The sequence below is a fragment of the Scyliorhinus torazame genome, chromosome 14, assembly GCF_047496885.1.
Source record: "Scyliorhinus torazame isolate Kashiwa2021f chromosome 14, sScyTor2.1, whole genome shotgun sequence".
NCBI lineage: Eukaryota > Metazoa > Chordata > Chondrichthyes > Carcharhiniformes > Scyliorhinidae > Scyliorhinus > Scyliorhinus torazame.
In genome coordinates this window covers 93,272,482-93,293,586 of record NC_092720.1, presented here as the reverse complement: position 1 = coordinate 93,293,586, position 21,105 = coordinate 93,272,482, and the positions used below count along the sequence as shown (strand labels likewise).

General features: G+C 45.3%; 1 protein-coding gene across 2 annotated transcripts in view; it reads left to right on the top strand.

Moving 5' to 3' along the window:
- The window catches only part of mfsd1 (major facilitator superfamily domain containing 1), a 66,370-nt gene that overhangs the window by 29,385 nt on the left and 15,880 nt on the right, over positions 1-21,105 (top strand). For both annotated transcript variants that reach the window (XM_072474491.1, XM_072474493.1), the window contains exons 8-12: positions 5,547-5,645; positions 8,915-9,026; positions 15,165-15,221; positions 18,341-18,497; positions 19,536-19,633. In XM_072474491.1, coding sequence (XP_072330592.1) covers positions 5,547-5,645; positions 8,915-9,026; positions 15,165-15,221; positions 18,341-18,497; positions 19,536-19,633 — 523 coding nt within the window. The remainder of the gene's footprint in view (positions 1-5,546; positions 5,646-8,914; positions 9,027-15,164; positions 15,222-18,340; positions 18,498-19,535; positions 19,634-21,105) is intronic.

Below are 21,105 nucleotides of genomic sequence, written 5' to 3'. Positions count from 1 at the left end.
TCTGGCACTATTCCTGTAGACAATGACGACACAAAGATCAAAGCCAAAGGCTCAGCAATCTCCTCCCTAGCTTCCCAGAGAATCCTAGGATAAATCACATCCAGCTCAGGGGACTTATCTATTTTCACACTTTCCAGAATTGCTAACACCTCCTTATGAACCTCAAGCCCGTCTAGTCTAGTAGCCTGTATCTCAGTATTCTCCTCGACAGCATTGTCTTTTTCCTGTGTGAATACTGATGAAAAATATTCATTTAGCACCTCTCCTATCTCCTCGGACTCCACACACAACTTCCCACTACTGTCCTTGACTGGCCCTACTCTTACCCTAGTCATTCTTTTATTCCTGACATACCTATAGAAAGCTTTAGGGTTTTCCTTGATCCTACCTGCCAAAGACTTCTCATGTCCCCTCCTGGCTCTTCTTAGCTCTCTCTTTAGGTCCTTCCTAGCTAACTTGTAACTCTCGAGCGCCCTAACTGAACCTTCACGTCTCATCTTTACATAAGCCTCCTTCTTCCTCTTGACAAGTGATTCAACTACTTTCGTAAACCACGGTTCCCTCGCTCGACCACTTCCTCCCTGCCTGACAGGTACATACTTATCAAGGACACACAGTAGCTGTTCCTTGAACATGCTCCAGATTTCAATTGTGCCCATCCCTGCAGTTTCCTTCTCCATCCTATGCATCCGAAGTCTTGCTTCATCGCATCATAATTGCCTTTCCCCCAGCTATAACTCTTGCCCTGCGGTATATACCTATCCCTTTCCATCGCTAAAGTAAATGTAACCGAATTATGGTCACTATCACCAAAGTGCTAACCTACCTCCAAATCCAACACCTGGCCTGGTTCATTACCCAGTACCAAATCCAATGTGGCCTCGCCTCTTGTTGGCCTATCTACATACTGTGTCAGGAAACCCTCCTGCACACATTGGACAAAAACGGACCCATCTAAAGTACTCGAACTATAGCGTTTCCAGTCAATATTTGGAAAGTTAAAGTCCCCCATAACAACTACCCTGTTACTTTCGCTCCTATCCAGAATCATCTTTGCAATCCTTTACTCTACTCTCTGGAACTTTTCGGAGGCCTATAGAAAACTCCCCAGGGTGACCTCTCCTTTCCTGTTTCTCACCTCAGCCCATACTACCTCATGAGACGAGTCCTCATCAAACGTCCTTTCTGCCACCGTAATACTGTCCTTGGCTAACAATGCCACACCTCCCCCTCTTTTACCACCTTCCCTGAGCTTACTGATCTAAACCCCGTAACCTGCAACAATCCTGTCCCTGCTCTACCCATGTCTCTGAAATGGCCACAACATCGAAGTCCCAGGTACCAATCCATGCTGCAAGTTCACCCATCTTATTCCGGATGCTCCTGGCGTTGAAGTAGACACACTTCAAACCACCTTTCTGCCTGACGGTACCCTCCTGCAACCTTGAAATTTTACTCATGAACTCGCTACTCTCAGCCTCCTGTATACTGGAGCTACAATTCAGGTTCCCAACCCCCTGCTGAATTAGTTTAAACCCTCCCGAAGAGCATTAGCAAATTTCCCCCCCAGGATATTGGTACCCCCTCTGGTCCAGGTGTAGACCATCCCAATTGTAGAGGTCCCACCTACCCCAGAATGAGCCCCAATTATCCAGGTATCTGAAACCCTCCCTCCTGCACCATCCCTGTAGTCACGTGTTCAACTGTTCTCTCTCCCTATTCCTCGTCTTGCTGGCACGGGTAACAACCCAGACATAATAACTCTGTTTGTTCTAGCTCTAAGTTTCCACCCGAGCTCCCTGAATTCCTGCCTTACATCCCTATCCCTTTTCCTACCTATGTCGTTGGTGCCTATGTGGACCACGACTTGAGGCTTCTCCCCCTCCGCTTAAGGATCCCGAAAACATGATCCGAGACATCACGGACCCTGGTGGAGACCACCTCCACCTGCTCCCACACCGATCCCTCCCCCACTTCCTGGCCATTGCTATGTTCGCCGCCCAGTAGTAGTTCCTGAAATTCAATAGGGCCAGCCCCCCGACACCGCTCCAACAGCACCTTCTTTACCCGCGGAGGTCTTACCCGCCCACACAAAGCCAGAGATCACTGCATTCATCTGCTTAAAGAAAGCCTTGGGGGATACCAATGTGCAAGCACTGAAATACGAACAAAAACCTCGGGAGAAGTGTCATCTTTACCATCTGCACCCTTCCTGCCAGTGATGGCGGGCGCGTATACCATTTTCTGAAGTTCTCCATCTGCTCCACCAACAGAGCCAAATTCAGCTTGTGTAGCTGCTCCCACTCCCGTGCCACCTGGATACCCAAATACCGAAAGGTCCCTCCCACCACATTGAACGGCTCCCCCCCCCAATCTCCTCTCTTGTACCCTCTCCTGAATCACAAAGACCTCACTCTTGCCCATATTCAATTTGTGGCCCGATAACCAGCCAAATTCCCCATAATCTCTCCAATCCCCCCCCCCCCCCCCCCCCCCCCCCCCCCAACAAGCGGGAAATATACAAAAGTAGGTTGTTCCCATATAGCTCCACCCCCTCCCACCTGCACAATCCCCTGCCAGTCCTTTGACACTCTCAGCACCATCGCCAATGGCTCTATGGCCAAGGCAAACAACAGTGGGGAGAGTGGACATGGTGCCGTATACCCTGGTGCAGCCTGAAATAATCCAAGCTCACTCGGTTCGCCCACACGCTCGCCACCGGTGCCAGGTCCAGCAACCGGACTCGGTCCACAAAACCCTGCCCAAACGCAAACCGCCCCAGGACCTCCCACAAATACTCTCACTCCACCTGATCAAAGGCCTTCTCCGCATCCCTGGAGAAGAGATTGGGGGGGATGCCGTTCAAGGTGGTGGGAGGGACCTTTCGGTATTTTGGTATCCAGGTGGCACAGGAGTGGGAGCAGCTACACAAGGGAACCTCCCTTCCCTCGGAGGGCATCATAGTCACATTTTGCAGCCTTCTAACGTACGCCGCTAAATGTCTCCCCTTCACAAACCCTGACTGGTCCTCGCCTATTACCCCTGTTCTCGATCCACGATTCTCCAGGCCAAGATCTTGGCCAGTGGCTTGGCATCTACATTTAGAAGGGAGATTTGCCTGTATGACCCGCATTGTTCTGGTCCTTATCCCGCTTCAGGATGAGAGAAATCGAGGCCTGTGACATAGTCGGGGGGAGCACCCCTCCTCCGAACCTCATTAAACTCTCTTACTAGTAGGGGCCCCAGCACGCCTGAAAACTTTTTCTAAAACTCCACTGGGTACCCATCCGGCCCCGGGGTCTTACCCTACTGCATCGCCTCCAGCCCCTCCTCCACTTCAAACAGCCCAATTGGGGCCCCTAGACCCTCCACCAGCTCTTTCTCCACCCTCTGAATCCCCAATCCCTCCAAAAACCGCCTCATCCCCTCCACCCCCGCTGGGGGTTCCGACTCATATAACCTACTGTAAAAGTCCCTAAAACACCCTGTTCACCCCCACCGGGTCCAAGATCGTGTTTCCCCCTTCTGTCCTTCACTTTTCCAATCTCCCTCGCTACTTCCCGTTGCCTTAGCTGGTGTGCTAGCATCCTGCTAGCCAAACCTCCATGAATCTACCTTCCCCATCTGTTCCATAAACTCCTTTAGTTCCTTCAAGGCCGCTGACACCCTCCCTGTCCTCGAACTCGACTGATCCAGCCTTGGATCTATAACCGTATTAAAGGCCTCCCTATAATCAGCCGATGCGAGTCCAGATCAGGGTTCTTCCCAATACATGCCTCATGTACTCTATGTCGTCCAGTTCGGTGCACCACTGGCATCCCCTCCAACTTCCCGTTCACCATAACATATCTTCCTCCCCGGGTCCGCCACTATGTTTCCCACTTCGAATGCTCCCGCTTATTAATCAGAATCGCCACTCCCCTTGTCATAGCACCTCCTGGGCCAGCTTCCAGCACGCATCCTGCACCTCCTCAGGCCCGCCCTCGGGCGCCCACTGTCATCAACCTTGCCATGTCACCCTTCAACAACCCCTCCCTTGTCAAAAGATTTCTACCCCCCTCCCTCTTCCCACCCCACCCCCAACCCATGATAGATGCGCAGCTCGCTGCCTTCCCAAGTACAGGGCCTCGTCTGCCTGGCCCACCTCAAAATCTATTCCTCATCCAGGAACCGGTGCAGTTGCTCCTCCATCGCCCTCGGCGGCTCGTTCCCTTGTGGTTTCCTCAAAAGCACCCTGTGCGCCCGATCCACCTCCAAGGGTCGAGCAAACGCTCCTTCACCCAGCAGCTTCTCGAGCATTCGCGCCACATATGCACCGGCGTCCGCTCCCTCACTGCCCTCCGGCAGGCCCACGATCCTCAGGTTCTGCCTGCGCGATCTGTTCTCCAGGTCCTCCACCTTCTCCTGCAGCCTCCTCTGTTGATCTCTCATCAACCCCATCTCCACAGCCATCGAGGCAAGCTGCTCCTCTTGCTTCCCCCACCGCCTCCTCCACCTTCTGGATCGAGTGACCCTGACCCTGGGCCTCTAACCTAATTTCCATGCGGTCGATCCCCGCCTTTATCGGATCCACCACCCTGGCCAGGGCCTCCAAGTTCTCCCTCCTCTGCTGGGCAAACTTCTCGTGGAAGAAGCTCACTCGCTGATCCGTTGACCATGGGCTGGCAATCTCGGACCCTGACCCTCAGCCATCGTCCCCTGAGTCACAGGCTCCGTACCAGCTTTCAGCAATTGTTCCCTCCTTTTTCGACCACTTCTGATCCACAAATCCATACACCGGTGGGATACTCTTCTTCCACCCCTACTGCACCTTTTACAATCGCTCAGTTCCGCTGTTAGCCGGGTAAAAGGTCCAAAAAGTCCACCACGAGTGGGAGCCACCAAATGTGCGACCACTCACACCATGGCCGCCACCGGAAGTCCGTTTCTTGGACTCTTTGGAGTATGTTTTACATTTGTTCCTGCTGAGTGTTTAAATCATAGAATCATAGAAGTTTACAGCATGGAAACAGGCCCTTCGGCCCAACCAGTCCATGCCGCCCAGTTTTTACCATTAAGCTTGTTCCAGTTGCCTGCACTTGGCCCATAACCCTCTATACCCATCTTACCCATGTAACTATCTAAATGCTTTTTAAAAGACACAATTGTACCCGCCTCTACTACTACCTCTGGCAGCCCATTCCAGACACTCACTACCCTCTGAGTGAAGAAATTGCCCCTCTGGGCCCTTCTGAATCTCTCCCCTCTCACCTTAAACCTATGCCCTCTAGTTTTAGACTCCCCTACCTTTGGGAAAAGATGTTGACTATCTACCTTATCTATGCCCCTCATTATTTTATAGACCTCTATAAGATCACCCCTAAGCCTCCTACGCTCCAGGGAAAAAAGTCCCAGTCTATCCAGCCTCTCCTTATAACTCAAACCATCAAGTCCCGGCAACATCCTAGTAAATCTTTTCTGCACTCTTTCCAGTTTAATAATATCCTTTGTGATCCTAATGTGTGGCTTAATATTCTTAATCCGTGTTTAAACCTTTCTCTGTACAGCTGCCTCAACATGTGTGTTCTCCTTGATATGTGCATTATCCATTGCTTACTTGGACAAAAGAGCTAAGAGGATTTTAAATAAAGATCAAGGAAAAACAGGTTAGTTCAAAGTTTGGTTATTTCTCACTCTGGCTGTTTTGAGATAGGGAATTGAAATTGGAGAATTTTTAAAGTTCAGCAATAGCAGTAATCAATATCATTTATTTTGAGTACTTTGCAAATATCAATTGATTTTATTGTTGTGTTCGTTGAAGTAATGCCTTTTCTTTAAAATGTTAACTGTTTAGAATAAAAACTTGTCAGTTATTAATACTCTGAAAGTCAAGAAGATTGACAATAGGACTGAACTTGACAGTATCACCTGTGCTGTTGACCAAAACTGAGAACCCTGAGCACTTGACCTATAGACAACCTGGCTAAGCTATTTAAATAGTGTTCACTGAGTTCTTTGCAACTTAATATTCCAAATGTTTCTTAGTAAAGTAGCATTCAGGAAATGTTTCAAACAATACTTAATGCTGTGTGAATAAAATGTCATTCTGCTGCAGAATGCTTCTGGAGTGTTTTAATGCCTGGGGATTCATATTATTTTGTGTCATATCAAGTTATGCTGTTGTGCTCTCCAGGAGGTATGTGGCAGATTTTTCTTTGCAAGTTTTTGTGGGGAGGGAAGTTTTTTTTTGAGAAATATTTTTATTGAAGTCATTTTCATTTTTGCAAAAGTACTAAAGTCAAACCTTGGCAACTGGTAACAAAATTCCTGTCACTTCCAAGCCCACCTCCTCGTGGCGAACTTGACTTTTTTCAGGTGCAAAGTTCTGCCAGGTCACTCAACCATACCCTTGCCATTGGCAGCTGAGTCCCGCCAACGCCACAGAATCCAATTCAGGGCTATCAGGGAGACAAAGGTCAGGTCACGTCCTCTCTCCCCACCTGAAGTCCTACATCTTCCGACACAGAATATCACCACCTCCGGACTCTGAGCTGGCCCTAGGCCCCAGATTTTGGACATTACTTCCGACAACCCCTTCCAGAACCCCCTCGACCTCCAACAACCCCAAAACATATGCACGTGATTTGCCTGCCTCCCTGCACACAGTCCACACCTATCCACCATCCCTGAAAAGAACTGGCTCATCATCAAGACCATCATGTGGGCTCTGTGCACCACCTTAAATTAGATGAGGCTTAATCTCGCGCACGACGAGGAAGCATTCACCCTCCACACTCCGGCCCTCAACTCTTCCTCCCACTTGTGTCTGACCTCCACAGGAAGGCCCACCCTATCCCTCAGCTCTCATTATATATCCTCCACTCTCCCCTCTCCGATGTCATCCTCGGAGAACAATTTTTCTTGCAGCACCAGAGGTGGCAGCTCTGGAAAGCATGGCACCTTTTTTCTGACAAAGTCCCTCACCTGAACCTGCTTCCCTTAGGCAACTGCTACGTCTCTTCAAGTTCCCCCGGGCAAACTTTCCTCCCACAAACAAATCCCTGAAGTACTCTATCCCAGGGTGGAAAATTATCATTGCTAGGTTTGATGTTGTAAATTTTTTATCATGTAAGTTGAGTCATAGTTTTCAGCACAAAACGAGGCCCTTTGGTCCATCAAGTCTGCATCGACCATCAAGCACTTATCTATTCTAATCCCATTTTCCAGCATTTGGTCTGTAGCTTTGTATGCCATGGCATTTCAAGTGCTCATTTAAATGCTTCTTAAATGTTACCACCCTTTCAGGCAATGAGTCCAGATTCCCAGAGCCCTCTGGGTTAAAAACTTTTTTCCTCCGAACCCCCCTATAATGGCCCCAAATAACTACCAGGTTATTGGCACCTCAACTAAGGGGAAAAGCTTCCTATCTACCCTATCGATGTGTCTCATGTTGTACACCTCGATCACTTTCCCTCCTCAGCCTTCTCAGCTCTAAGGAAAACAATCCCAGCCAAACCAGTCTCCCTTCTTAGTTGAAACGCTCCAGCCCAGGCAACATCTGGTGAATCTAGTGCAACCATGTCACTCCAATAATGTGGCGACCAGGACTGCGCACAGTACTGCAGCTGTGGCCCAAGAAGCATTTTGTACAGATGAGGGGCAAGGTTCAGAAAGCAGAGCCTTCATGGATAACCTCAGCTGGTATGGGAATCGAACCATTGATTTTGATTTTGATTGATTTATTGTCACATGTACCGAAGTACAGTGAAAAATATTTTTCTGCGGCCGAGGAGCGTACACAGTACATACATAGTAGACACAAGAATAATCAACAGGGAACATTGACAAATGGTACATCGACAAAACAGTGATTGGTTACAGTGTGGAACAAGGGGCCAAACAAAGCAAATACGTGAACAAAAGCAGCATAGGGCGTCGTGAATAGTGTTCTTACAGGGAACAGATCAGTCCGAGGGGGAGTCGTTGAGGAGTCTTGTAGCTGTGGGGAAGAAGCTGTTCCTATGTCTGGATGTGTGTGTCTTCAGACTTCTGTACCTTCTGCCTGATGGAAGGGTCTGGAAGAAGGAAATACCTGAGTGGGAGAGGTCCCTGATAATGCTGTCTGCCTTCCTGAGGCAGCGATAGGTGTATTCAGAATCAATGTGGGGGTGGCAAGTTTTTGTGTGATGCGGTGGGCTGAGTTCACCACAGTCTGCAGTTTCTTGTGATCTTAGACCGAGCAGTTGCCATACCAGGATGTGACGCAGCCGGATAGAATGCTCTCTTATCGCACATCTGTAGAAATTTGTGAGAGTCGATGCAGACATGCCAAATTTCTTTAGCTTCCGCAGGAAGTAGAGACATTGTTGGGCTCTCTTGACTGTTGCATCAACGTGAGTGGACCAGGACAGACTGTTGGTGATGGTGACGCCCAGGAACTTAAAGCTATCGACCATCTCCACTTCAGAGCCATTGATACAGATGGGAGTGTGTGTTGTGCTGCGCTTCCTGAAGTCGATGATCAGTTCCTTGGTCTTTCCAACATTTAGAGAGAGGTTGTTTTCGGTGCACCATGCAACCAAGTGATTTATCTCCCTCCTGTAGTCTGATTCGTCGTTGTTTGAGATGCGGCCCACCACAGTCTTATCATCTGCAAACTTATAGATTGAGTTGGAGTTAAATGTTGTCACACAGTCATGGGTGTCGTCCTGCACTGTTGGCGCCACTCCGCATCGCGAACCAGTCATCCAGCTAACTGACCCAATGTAGGTAGTCTTAAAAAATTGGCTTCTTTTCAACAACTTTGTCATTTTGTTCCATTTACAATCACAAGTGTGTGAGCTTTCAACCGATGTACAGCAAGTTAACAGCATTGCTTTAAAAAATGACATGATAAATTGCTTTTTAATGTTGTATTTTTTTAAAATCTTTCTAGGTGAAGTTGTTAAACTGAAAGATGTGAAAGATTTCCCATTATCCCTCTGGATGATGTTCCTTATTTGTGTTTTTTATTATGTGGCTATTTTCCCATTTATTGGACTTGGCAAGTGAGTGCGTTTATTTTTTCAACCTTTAGAGTAATCTATATTTATGGGTTTAGTAGCAATTGGATTAATTTGACGGTGTTAACCTGACATTGGGCAGACTAAGTACAGGTAAATCAGAATCTGTTGTACATAAAATTGATGTTTGTGAGGTGGACACATAGCAAATCTTTAACCAAGTTTGAAAACATAAACTTGAAGGATCATAATGCCTTGACATAATTTGTAATATCTTGCATGCAGACTTGGTAAAAATAGCTCTGGAGGGAGAGAAAACATACTGCAGATTTGCTGAATTGGAGCTGCAAGATCTCCAATGAGATAAATTCAATAATAAAAATGAAATGAATGAAAATCGTTTATTGTCACAAGTAGGCTTCAAATGAAGTTACTGTGAAAAGCCCCTAGTCGCCACATTCCGGCGCCTGTTCGGGGAGACTGGTACGGGAATTGAACCGTGCTGCTGGACTGCCGTGGTCTGCTTTCAAGGCCAGCGATTTAGCCCTGTGTGCTAAAAAAGAAGGATGAATAATTTTCAGTGGACATCTGGTAGTTTTAACTACACTAAGAAATTATCCGGCCTTGATCTCAAAAAGAATAAATTATGTTTTCTTCATTCTTTATTTAAAGAATAAATAGACACAGAAGCAGGTAATACTGACTGATGATTCCAAGTGCCAATTTATTAAAAAACCATCACCGTAGTGGTTTCCTGTTGTACAGGATTTAAAATAAGCCTTCAGTTAGGTTCAACAGGAAGAGAAAAGATGCCTTCAAATGGCTATCATTGTAATGGCCAGGAAAGAGAAGAGCTCAAAATATCAATCCCGAAGGTAAGCCATGTCACAAGATGATGGTACTCAGCAGAAGAAAATATATTATTTAGGAATGTATATTGCTGGAGTGGATATCTGTGACATGCATACATGACTTTTTTTGCATCCTTCAGCTCAAAGATCCTTTGCGTCATAACTTTGAGTGCAAGATAAAATTAGTATGGTGAGGACAACAGGGCATCTGGGTGAATGGTGGAAGCAGTGGTATATCTCCTTATCAAATTAGCTTTAAAGATCAAGAAAGCAGCATACAAGTAACTGTGAAGGATGCGAATTAAGAGTAAAACCAGGCAGAGAAAGAGAAATGGAGAAGGAAAGAAAGATCAGATTCAGAGGAGAAAGAAAATAGGAAAGGGAAAATAAGATGTGGCTTTCATATCTTAGAATTTGCCACATGGAGGAATGAGACGTCAGAATAAGTAGCTCAGTTTATGAACCAGAGGCATTGATTGATGTTGCATTAACATTCAGCACATTTATTGGAGCTACTGCGGGTATTTGGGTCTTTCCCGGGGTACAAACTGAACCTGGACAAGAGTGAGTATTTTGTGGTGTCTCGGCCGGGGGTGGGGGCAGGGGCAGGGATGGGGGGGCTGCCATTCCGTAGGGCAGGGACTCACTTTAAGTATCTGGGGGTGCAGATTGCCCAGGAGTGGGGGAGGCTTCGCAGGTACAACATCACTAGTTTGGTGGGGAGAGTGACAGCCGATCTGGCTAGGTGGGATGGTCTTCCTCTGTCACTGGCGGGTCGGGTAGAGGCGGTTAAAATGAATGTGTTGCTGCGATTTCTGTTTATTTTTCAATGCCTACCGATATTGCTGCCAAAGTCTTTTTTTCAGGGAGATTGAGGGAAGGATTGCCTCGTTCATATGGGGAGGGAAGGTGGCCAGAGTGAGAAAGGTGCTGCTACAGAGGGGAAGGCAGGCAGGGGGTTTAGGTCTCCCGAACCTGTTGTACTACTACTGGGCGGCGAATGTGGAGAAGGTGCGGAGCTGGGTCAGAGAGGTTGATTCCCAGTGGGTCAGAATGGAGGAGAGTTTGTGCAGGGGGTCGGGGCTGCAAGCACTAGCAACAGCGCCGCTCCTGATAGCTCCGGGGAAATATTCAGGGAGTCTGGTAATAATAGCTTCATTGAAAATCTGGAGGCAGTTTCGCCAACACTTCGGGTTGGGGCAGGGTCAAGGGAAATGCCGATTCGGGGGAACCACAGATTTGAGCCAGGGAGGTGGGATGGAAGTTTTTGGAAATGGGAAGAGGGGGGGATTAAGATGCTAAAAGATTTGTTTCTTCGGGGTCGGTTTGCAGGACTGAGGGAGCTAGAAGCGAAGCATGAGCTGGAGCAGGGAGAAGGTTCAGGATTTTGCCAGGAAGGAGATACAGAGCTTCCCAGAGGAACTGACCTCCACATTGCTGGAGGAGGTGCTGATGACAAGGGGACTGGAGAAGGGTGCAGTGTCAGCGGTGTACGGAGCTATTTTGGAAGAAGATAAGGCACCACTGGAAGCGATCAAAGCAAAGTAGGAAGAAGAGCTGGGAGAGGTTATGGAGGAGGGGGTCTGGTGTGAGGTGCTCCGGAGAGTGAATGCCTCCACCTCATGTGCAAGGTTGGGGCTGCTACAGCTGGAGGTGGTATATAGAGCGCACCTCACGAGGGCGAGGATAAGCCTATTTTTTTGAAGGAGTAGAGGATGTGTGCGAGTGTTGCCGGGGGGGGGGGGGGGGGGGTGGGGGGGGGGGGGCGCACTAATCACGTTCATATGTTTTGGTCCTGTCCAAAGCTAGGGGAGTACTGGAAGGAAGTGTTTAGGGTAATTTTCAAGGTGGTGCCCGTGCAACTGGACCCGGGTCCCCGGGAGGCCATATTCGGGGTGTTGGACCAGTCAGGGTTGGAAATGGGTGCGGATGCAGATATCGTAGCCTTCGCCTCGTTGATCGCCCGAAGGCGGATCCTGCTGGGATGGAGAGCGGCCTCTCCACCCAGTGCCCTGGCGTGGCGGGGGGACCTGTTGGAATACTTGACCCTTGAAAAGGTTAAGTTCGAACTGAGGGGAAGCTCGGAGAGGTTCTACAAGTCATGGGCACTATTTATTATGCACTTTCAAGAACAGGATAACATCGAACATTAGTTGGGGGGGAGGGGGGCTGTGTATATTAAGGGTGACTGGGTAATCCCTGATTCCTTTTTGTCATTTCTTTATGTAAACATGCGAGCTGATGTTTGGGGGTTGGTGGGAGGATGGGAGCGTTGTTACTGTTATGGGGATTGACATATCTGTTGCTGGTTATGCAGGAGAAAATGTGAAAAAGGAGAATAAAAATATTTTAAAAAAAAAACATTGAGCACATTTGAAAAGTTGCATGTGCTATTAATTACTAGATTTAACTTTCTGTGGTGAGTTTAATGGACAATTAATGTGTATTTCCAGCAAGGGCTTAAAGATAACAGGGTGGTTAAGGTGAGATGATGTTCATGTAAAGCAAATAGTGAAGCACCATAAAACAACCAGAACGTTCTGGAAATTTGCAATTTTCGGCACACCTCATAATCCCCTGAATTTGCTGATTGATCTTCACATTAATGAGACTTGCAATGTTAACACACTTTTATTTTAAGAATGATCTGGCTCATAGTTTTGACATTTCTCTCAAATCCATAAGTATTTTGTGCACAAATTACTTTCAAGATCCGTTTCTGTTGTGTGGTGAGAGGAAACAACTACTTTGTGCATGGCATATTTCTGCAAACAGAAATCCGATTAATAACCAGTTAATTTAGTGGGAAAAGAAAGGAAAAGGTTGCAGAAAATGAGAGCAATACCCTTCATCAAACTATTCCACTGTCCTAGGCCCAATCATCTTAATCAATTACTTTTCCTTCATCATATGGTCAGAAGTGGGGATGTTTGCTGATGACTACACAATGTGCAAAACCATTTGCGACACTCATACTGACGGAATCCATGTCCAAATGCAACAATATCAAGGCTTGGGCTGACAAGTGACAAGTAACATTCGCGCTATATAAGTACCAAGCAATGATCATCTCCCACAAGAGATAATTTAACCATTATCCCTTGACACTCAATAGCATTACAATCACAGAATCCCCACTGGGGGTCGCCATTGATTAGAAGCTGACCTGGACCAGCCATATAAATACTGTGGCTACAAGAGCAGATAAGAGCGAGGAATGCTGCACCAAATACTCATCACAATCTACAAGGAACAAGTCAGGAGTGTAATAGAATACTCTTCACTTGCCTGAATGAGTGCAGCTCCAACGAAACTCAAGCATGACACACATTCAGGACAAAGCAACCCGCTTGATTGACACTCCATCTACAGCCATTCGCTGCCTCCACCACCAAAGCACAGTGATAACAGTGTGTACCATCTACAAGATTGGCTGCAGGAACTCGCCAAGCCTCCTTAGACAGCACCTTCTAAATCCATGGACGCTACCATCTAGAAGGACAAAGGCAATAAACACATGGGCACACCACCACCTGGAAGTTCCTCTTCAAGTCACCCCACCATCTTGACTTGGAAACTTCGCTGTCCCTTCACTGCTGCTGGGTCTAAATTCTAGAACTACCTCCCTAACAGTACTGTGGGTATACAGACACCACACAGATTACAGAGGTGCAAGAAGACAGCTCACCCCACTAACTCGAGGCAATTAAGGATGGACAATAAATTCTAGCCTCGAAGGTGATGCCCACACCCCTAGAAAAAATATTTTAAAAGTCAAACTGGACTTAGTTTTAATATCGAACCTGGAGTGACTCTCAACCTTGCCAAGTGCCAGATGAAAATATGGAATCTACGGGTTGAGCTTGGAGTGGAATTTCAACTGTTTATAACCACAAGGCTGAAAATGTGCAACGATAATCAGATTCTTGTTGCAACATGAATTGTTCCACAAAATAATTTTTCAGTATAAAAGGCCAGCTCACTTTTGCAGTACAATTATTGATAAAACAGGAGAATTGAATTGTTCCAAAAGCCATGCTAAAAGAGCGGAGCTGCTGTGCTAGAGAAATCTGATTGTTGAAGAAATCAAAGCCCTTTTAGTTGAAGAGTATTCTGGAAAGCAAAAGCCTTCAACAGTCGCCTTCTATTTAATGGGCCGTGAACACATTACCTCAAGACTGCTTTCTTATAGTAGCTATGTTAAGATCTCTGTAGAGAATAGTATTGCCTTTAGTTGTTTAAGAATTCAAAACCTCAGCTATTTACTAAAAGATTGAAGCCACAAGGTTCACTCTCAAATCAATTTTAATACATCAAAATCAACGAACATGAATATTCGTAACTACTTTCATAACACTTTAATCTAACTATTTCAGATGTAAAGATATTAAAAGTACAATGAACACAAGTTGCTTACAATCTAAACCAACCTCCTTGACTTCATTTTCTTTCCACATCTGTTTGAATGGCACCCTAAAATTCAAGTCAGGTATTTCTCCAAAATTGGTAGATTAATCACTTGGTCTGAGTGCCACTATTAGGGTTGAATGTTTTTGGATCGTCTTCCTTCGGGCAAAGTTTTTCCTTCAAATCCCCTCCATCTCTATCTCCCATTGTCTTTCATACTCTCTCTTTGAAGAGTGATCTATGCTGTAGTATCTGTAGAGAATGTTCGCGATGTTTTTAAAAAAAAATCATATTCATAGAATATCATAGAATTTACAGTGAAGAAGGAGGCCATTCAGCCCATCGGGTCTGCACCAGCTCTTTGAAAGAGCATCCTACCCAAGGTCAACACCTCCAACTTATCCCCATAACCCAGTAACCCCACCCAACACTAAGGGCAATTTAGCATGGCCAATCCACCTAAACTGCACATCTTTGGACTGTGGGAGGAAACCGGAGCACCGGGAGGAAACCCACGCACACACGGGAAGAACGTACAGACTCCACACAGACAGTGACCCAAGCCGGGAATCGAACCTGGGACCCTGGAGCTGTGAAGCAATTGTGCTAATCACCATGCTACCGTGCTGTTACTTTACTCTTCGTTCTGATATGAAACTTTTCTGGGCAGAGTTTCTACTCTGGGTCCATAAGGCAAGCCCAGTGTTACTCTTGTCAGCCAGTTATATAGATTTGTGTTATTTTCTTCTCTCCACTTTCTCCTCTCCTTGTCGCCCACCTCAAAGTAAAATTGGAACTCTGCATTAAACTGTGCTTGCCAATTGGTATATAACTTAGTATCTATTAGATTTCAGTTTCCATACATCAACAGCGTGTCTATACTTAAATTTGTGTGTTTGATCAGTGTATTTTTGTATTTATACAGAGTATTCTTCATTGAAAAATTCAACTTTTCCCTGAAACAAGCCAGTTTAATCAACAGGTAATTAATTTATGGCCAAGTAAGTGGTCCTGATGAATCTTGAATTACTGTCCAATATTAGGACGGCATGGTGCCACAGTGGTTACGGCTCCCAGGACCCGGGTTCGATTCCGGCCCTGGGTCACTGGCCATGTGAGTTTGCACATTCTCCCCGTCTCGCGTGGGTCTCGCCCCCCCCCCCAATAAAATAATCTATTCTTGAGTTGTTGAAAGTTAATAATGGACGAAGCACTTCATAGGTTTGGTGTCTCTTTTCAAAAAAAGAGCTACATGCAACAATTGTAAACGCCATTCTTTCACTTGAATTACAAAATCCTATTTTTTTTTTTTTGTTGCGTTCTGTTTATTTGGCTTGGATTTTTAAACCACTTTTTTTTTTCATGCAAGTTGTGCCTGTTTTCTTAATTAAAAGATTAAAACGCATGAATTGAGATTCTCTTTTTTTGAGGCGTATTTTGAAAATGATTACTTTCCTCGCTGGAATAATATTCTGAATATTTTGACCATTTGTTGATGATGCATTCTGGTCAGTCGGGTTACCCTACATTCCGATATCACCTTCCTTCAGTAAGCACATGGACGGGGGGGCACAGAAAATGAGAGAGGATCCTTGGAAATATTAAGATAAAAGTAACCAACTGTGGATGCTGGCATATGAAACAAACACGGAAAATCTCAGGTCTGACATCTGTGGGGAGAGAACAGAGCTAACATTTTGAGTCTGGGTGACTGTCAGAACGAGACAGAACTGGAAAATGGGTTAAGATTTAAACTTGTGGCGGGGGGCTGAGGCAGTGGGGCTGGATAGAGAGTCAGCGAGAGTTGGAGTCTGCGGAAAAAGTGACCGATGTCGTGGACAGAAAGACGAGCGGAATGTAAATGATGATCGAGGCTTCGAATGGTGCTGATAGCGGCAAATTAAGAGACCTGAATGTGTTAATGGCAGAACAAAAGTAAGCAGTGTGTCGAAGGACAACCTGGAACGGGGGGGGGGGGGGGGGGGGGGGTTGGTGATAAGGAAAAACCAAAATGGAACGCAAGATGGAAAATGGAAGAAATGAAAATAAATTGATAGAAATAAAAATGGGGTGAAGGTGAAAGAGAGAGTTCAGTCTAAGGTTGTTGAACTGCATGCTAAGTCTGGAAGACTTTAATATGCCTAATCAGAAGATGAGATGATGTTCCTCCATTTTGCTTCGGCTTCTCTGGGAAATTGCTGCAGGCCAAGGACAGACATGGGGACCTGAGAGCAAAATGGCAAGCATTAGGAAGGTCTGGATGCTGGTTCGTCCACAAGCATGACCCAGACCTTGCTGTCATTTGCCCTTTCCACACGCCATCTTGGGCTCATGTCCACATGTGCACTATTGGCCTGCTGCAGTGTTCCAGTGAAGCCCAACGTAAACTGAAGGCACAGCACATCTTCCAATTAGGCACATTACAGCCTTCCAGACATCAAGTCAACAACTTCAGGCTATGAATTCCCTCCTCCACCTTCACCCCAATTTTATTTGTCAGTTTATTTTCACTTCTATTGATTCATTTTTCCATCCCAGCCTTTCATACTGGGTTTCCCTTATCACTGTCTCTCCTCCCACCCCACCTCACTAGGGCCATCTGTGTCTTGTTCCAGGTTGTCCTTTGACACAATCCTTATGTTCTGCTATTAACATATCCTGATCTCTGAATTTGCCATTATCAGCACCCTTGCCATGATCACCACCATTCACATTCACTTTGTCTACGACATCTGTCAATCTCTTCCCCAGCCTCCACCTATTGCTGGCCCTCTATCCAGCCCTACAAAGCTTTGTTTTGAATAATGTCCGACCAGACTCCTCCCACTCCCACCCCCTTCCGCAACAGTATAAACCTCATTCTATTTCCAGTTCTCTGTAGCTCTGATAAAGAGACATCTAGACTTGAAATGTTAGCTCTGTTTCTCTCTCCACAGATGCTGTCAGACCTGCTGTAAATCTCCAGCATTTTCTGTTTTTGATCCTTGGAAGCATGATATTAATAATCTAGAAACCAAATTCATCAACATCATCTACTTTAGTTTGTAATTTTTCTTGCCCGAAGACAACTGTAGTTCAGCTCTCAACTTCACTATATTTGAGACTTTCCGTACACTATCTGTTGTTTATTGCGTCCATTACCTTTGCTCCAGGCTCTCATGTTCTGGGATTTCTGGTGAATAAAGTAGGAAACAATGCATTTTGGGTTGTGTGCTGGTCACATTGGTTACTCTTAAAGGGGAAACCAGGTTGTTTTGCTGGGAAGAATGTGCAAGATATTCATGCCTGTAAACAATGACATGAACAGCTAAGTTGACGATAGATAGATGGTTAGCCTCAGCCAGAAAAGTGTTTAAAATTGGCAGATTTTATTAACGATTACACTTCAATCTGTCTGTTTAATTTCAAAATAGATTAAGACAGTTGAGGCTCCAGAGGACAGCTAATTAGCATTTCTACCTGGCTATGTGATTCATGTTGCCATGGAGATAGGCTTTGAGGGAGGGCAGAAGTGAAGAGTGTAGGAAGCCATTGGATGAGCGGGTTGTGAATTTTCCTGAAATGTATCTCTGAACCTCATAAATGGGGTCCATCTGCAAGAATCACAGAGAGACAGAGACAGCAAGTCTCTATGGTTCACCATGCAAAGATACAAGAGGGAGCTTGTGCTTGGAATGAAAAAAAATAATTTGTGAGGATTTAAACAAGTCTGGAAGCTTCATCTAGCTTTGACTACAGGAAGGATCTTCAAGGTAACTGTCACTAAGCAAGCCAGTTTGGGGAATTAGACGTTATCTAGCTGAAAAAATAAAGGAAGCAAGCCCTCGGGAGATAAGAATCACTTGGACTGGCTCCAGGAGAATAGAGTGTCTGCTTAAGGGGTAGAGTGAAGTATAACAGCGGAGGAAGATTTTTGGTCACATTAAAGCATTAACAAGGGATTTTTTTCCTGCAGTTTAAAGTATAATTTACAAAATAATATTGAGGTAATGTTGCTTTTAGTTAGTTTGTTATGGTAAATGTGCTGAAACTTAATTTTGTTGTGCAGTTCCTTGAATGGGTCCCTGGGAATTAAAATTTATGATTGTTTTTCTTTTTTAGCATTGTGTACATTATCTCTGCTCCAGCTTCACCCGTTCTGGGACTTCTGGTGGATAAAGTAGGAAAGAATATATTTTGGGTGATGTGTGCTGTACTGACCACATTGGCTTCTCACATGATGTTGGCATTCACGTTCTGGAACCCTTGGATTGCCATGGTAACACAACTCAATAGGTTAAGGAAACTTTAATCGTGCCTTCTCCTAAAGATTTTTATTCCGTTCACATCTTTTAATAAGAGGGAAGGAGAAAAGGACAGAGGTTAAAAGAGAATAAGTTGGAATCAACCACAAACAAACACACTGTGACTTCAACTATTATTCAGTAGCAGCTAGATTACTCACGCTTTTTAAACATAAATTCAAAGTTAGTTGTGAATAGATATAATTCATCTGTCTAGGCTGGGTATCAGTTAATTCCTACCCAAATCATTTTTGTGTCAAGCCGAATAGAAATGCTTTACAGAATTTAGCATTTTTCTCCCCATCCCCCACCCTCGCCACTTTTCAATAAGAAATCTGATCAAATTGTTTTGATGCTTCAAGGCTGTAAAGTTGTGATTATAACTGCAAAATAGCAATGTGCTGTGGAAATGAGGAATCTACTGCAGTTGAAATAGAATGAAGACCTTAAAGCTTCCGATTTTTATTTCAGATTTTGGAGGTAAATCTGTGCAGGATACTTTTCTCCAGTGAGTAGAAACTTAACCTATTTCCTGTGATTGTCATTCTCATTGGCGAAAGGTTTGACAAATCACACATTTTTGTTTCTCTTCCCACACCTAGTGGTGCACAAGGCAGACGTACATCTTTTCCCTTAGCAAAGCTTTTCCTGGAACACATCTCTGGCCTGTTACTTAGAGGCTTATAGCTTGAGGGACACCACTCCGCATCAAGAATGGCGGAACACGAGTCTCTCCCATCTGCCATTGGCGAGTTGGAAAGATTTTGCAGGTTAATTATCAACCTGTTGACCACGTTATGAAATCTCCTTCCTTGGCTGTCAAGTCCTGGGGTGGGACTTGCACCTGGAATTCAGGCTCAGAGGCAGGGATGCTACCCACTGCATCACAATACTTCCGCTGTCTCACTTCTGCAGACTAGAAAATTTCCACTAGCTTTATTCATTTTGAGGCCAGTTTTTTTTTAAAGGCTTTGCTTTCAGGTACAGATTTTTAATTTTTATTTTTATTTCAGTGTCTGATGGGACTGTCCTATTCTTTGCTTGCCTGCGCATTGTGGCCAATGGTGGCCTTTGTTGTTCCTGAACACCAGCTGGGAACAGCTTATGGCTTGTAAGTAATAACAATCCAAAATCGCTTCATTATGGCTGTAGATATTTGTAGATTTAAAGTAAGCTGGCAGTAAAGAGTTTGGATGCCATGGTTGGAAGGAAAATATCAAAGTGTCCTTAATGTTTGGAAAAGTAGTATCTGTGGTCTGTCATCTTAGTGGAGTTGAGGTCAAGTCGTTAATGCAATCTGTCCTCAAATGAGGCATTGCAACTTCACAGCTGTAAAAATTAACCCATTTGTTTTCCACCTGTTTGCAGTACAGGTGAACTGTTGATGCATAGAACACCCAAATATGTGCTGATAACTACAGGAAGGGGGCCTAACTGTTGAATCACATGAGTCCTAATTTTGTGTAATGACCTGTTTTGTGACACTTTATTGAAAATGTTTTCAAAATCCACACTACATCCACAGGTTCCCCCTTACCTCTCTTACAAGTTACATCCTCAAAAGAAAGTTTTAGCGATCATGATTTCCCTTCATGAATCTGTTGACTCTGCTTGGGAGTTACCAGGAGTTCTTTGTGATTGTGCCAACAGGCTGAAACCTGATATCCCCAATTTGCTTCTATTTGTATTTTTTTGTGCCTTTGTTTTCTTTTCTATAGCAACCTCCAGTTACCAGATCACTTCTCAGAAATGATCTCGCAGCCAGGAAATCCAGTTGCACCAGCCTTTACAGAATGTTGTTGATTTGCATAAAACATAGAAAAATACAGGACAGAACAGGCCCTTCGGCCCATGATGTTGTGCCGAACCTTTGTCCTAGATTAATCATAGATTATCATAGAATTTACAGTGCAGAAGGAGGCCATTCGGCCCATTGAGTCTGCACCGGCTCTTGGAAAGAGCACCCCACCCAAGGTCAACACCTCCACCCAACGCTAAGGGCAATTTTGGACACTAAGGGCAATTTATCATGGCCAATACACCTAACCTGCACATCTTTGGACTGTGGGAGGAAACCGGAGCACCCGGAGGAAACCCACGCACACACTGGGAGGATGTGCAGACTCCGCACAGACAGTGACCCGAGCCGGAATCGAACCTGGGTCCCTGGAGCTGTGAAGCAATTGTGCTATCCACAATGCTACCGTGGTGCCCTTAAGAACAAATTAATCTACACTATATAATTCTACCATAATCCATGTACCTATCCAATAGCTGCTTGAAGGTCGCTAATGTTTCCGACTCAACTACTTCCACAGGCAGTGCATTCCATGCCCCCACTACTCTCTGGGTAAAGAACCTACCTCTGACATCCCCCCTATATCTTCCACCATTCACCTTAAATTTATGTCCCCTTGTAATGGTTTGTTCCACCTGGGGAAAAAGTCTCTGACTGTCTGCTCTATCTATTCCCCTGATCATCTTATAAACCTCTATCAAGTCGCCCCTCATCCTTCTCCGTTCTAATGAGAAAAGGCCTAGCACCCTCAACCTTTCCTCGTAAGACCTACTCTCCATTCCAGG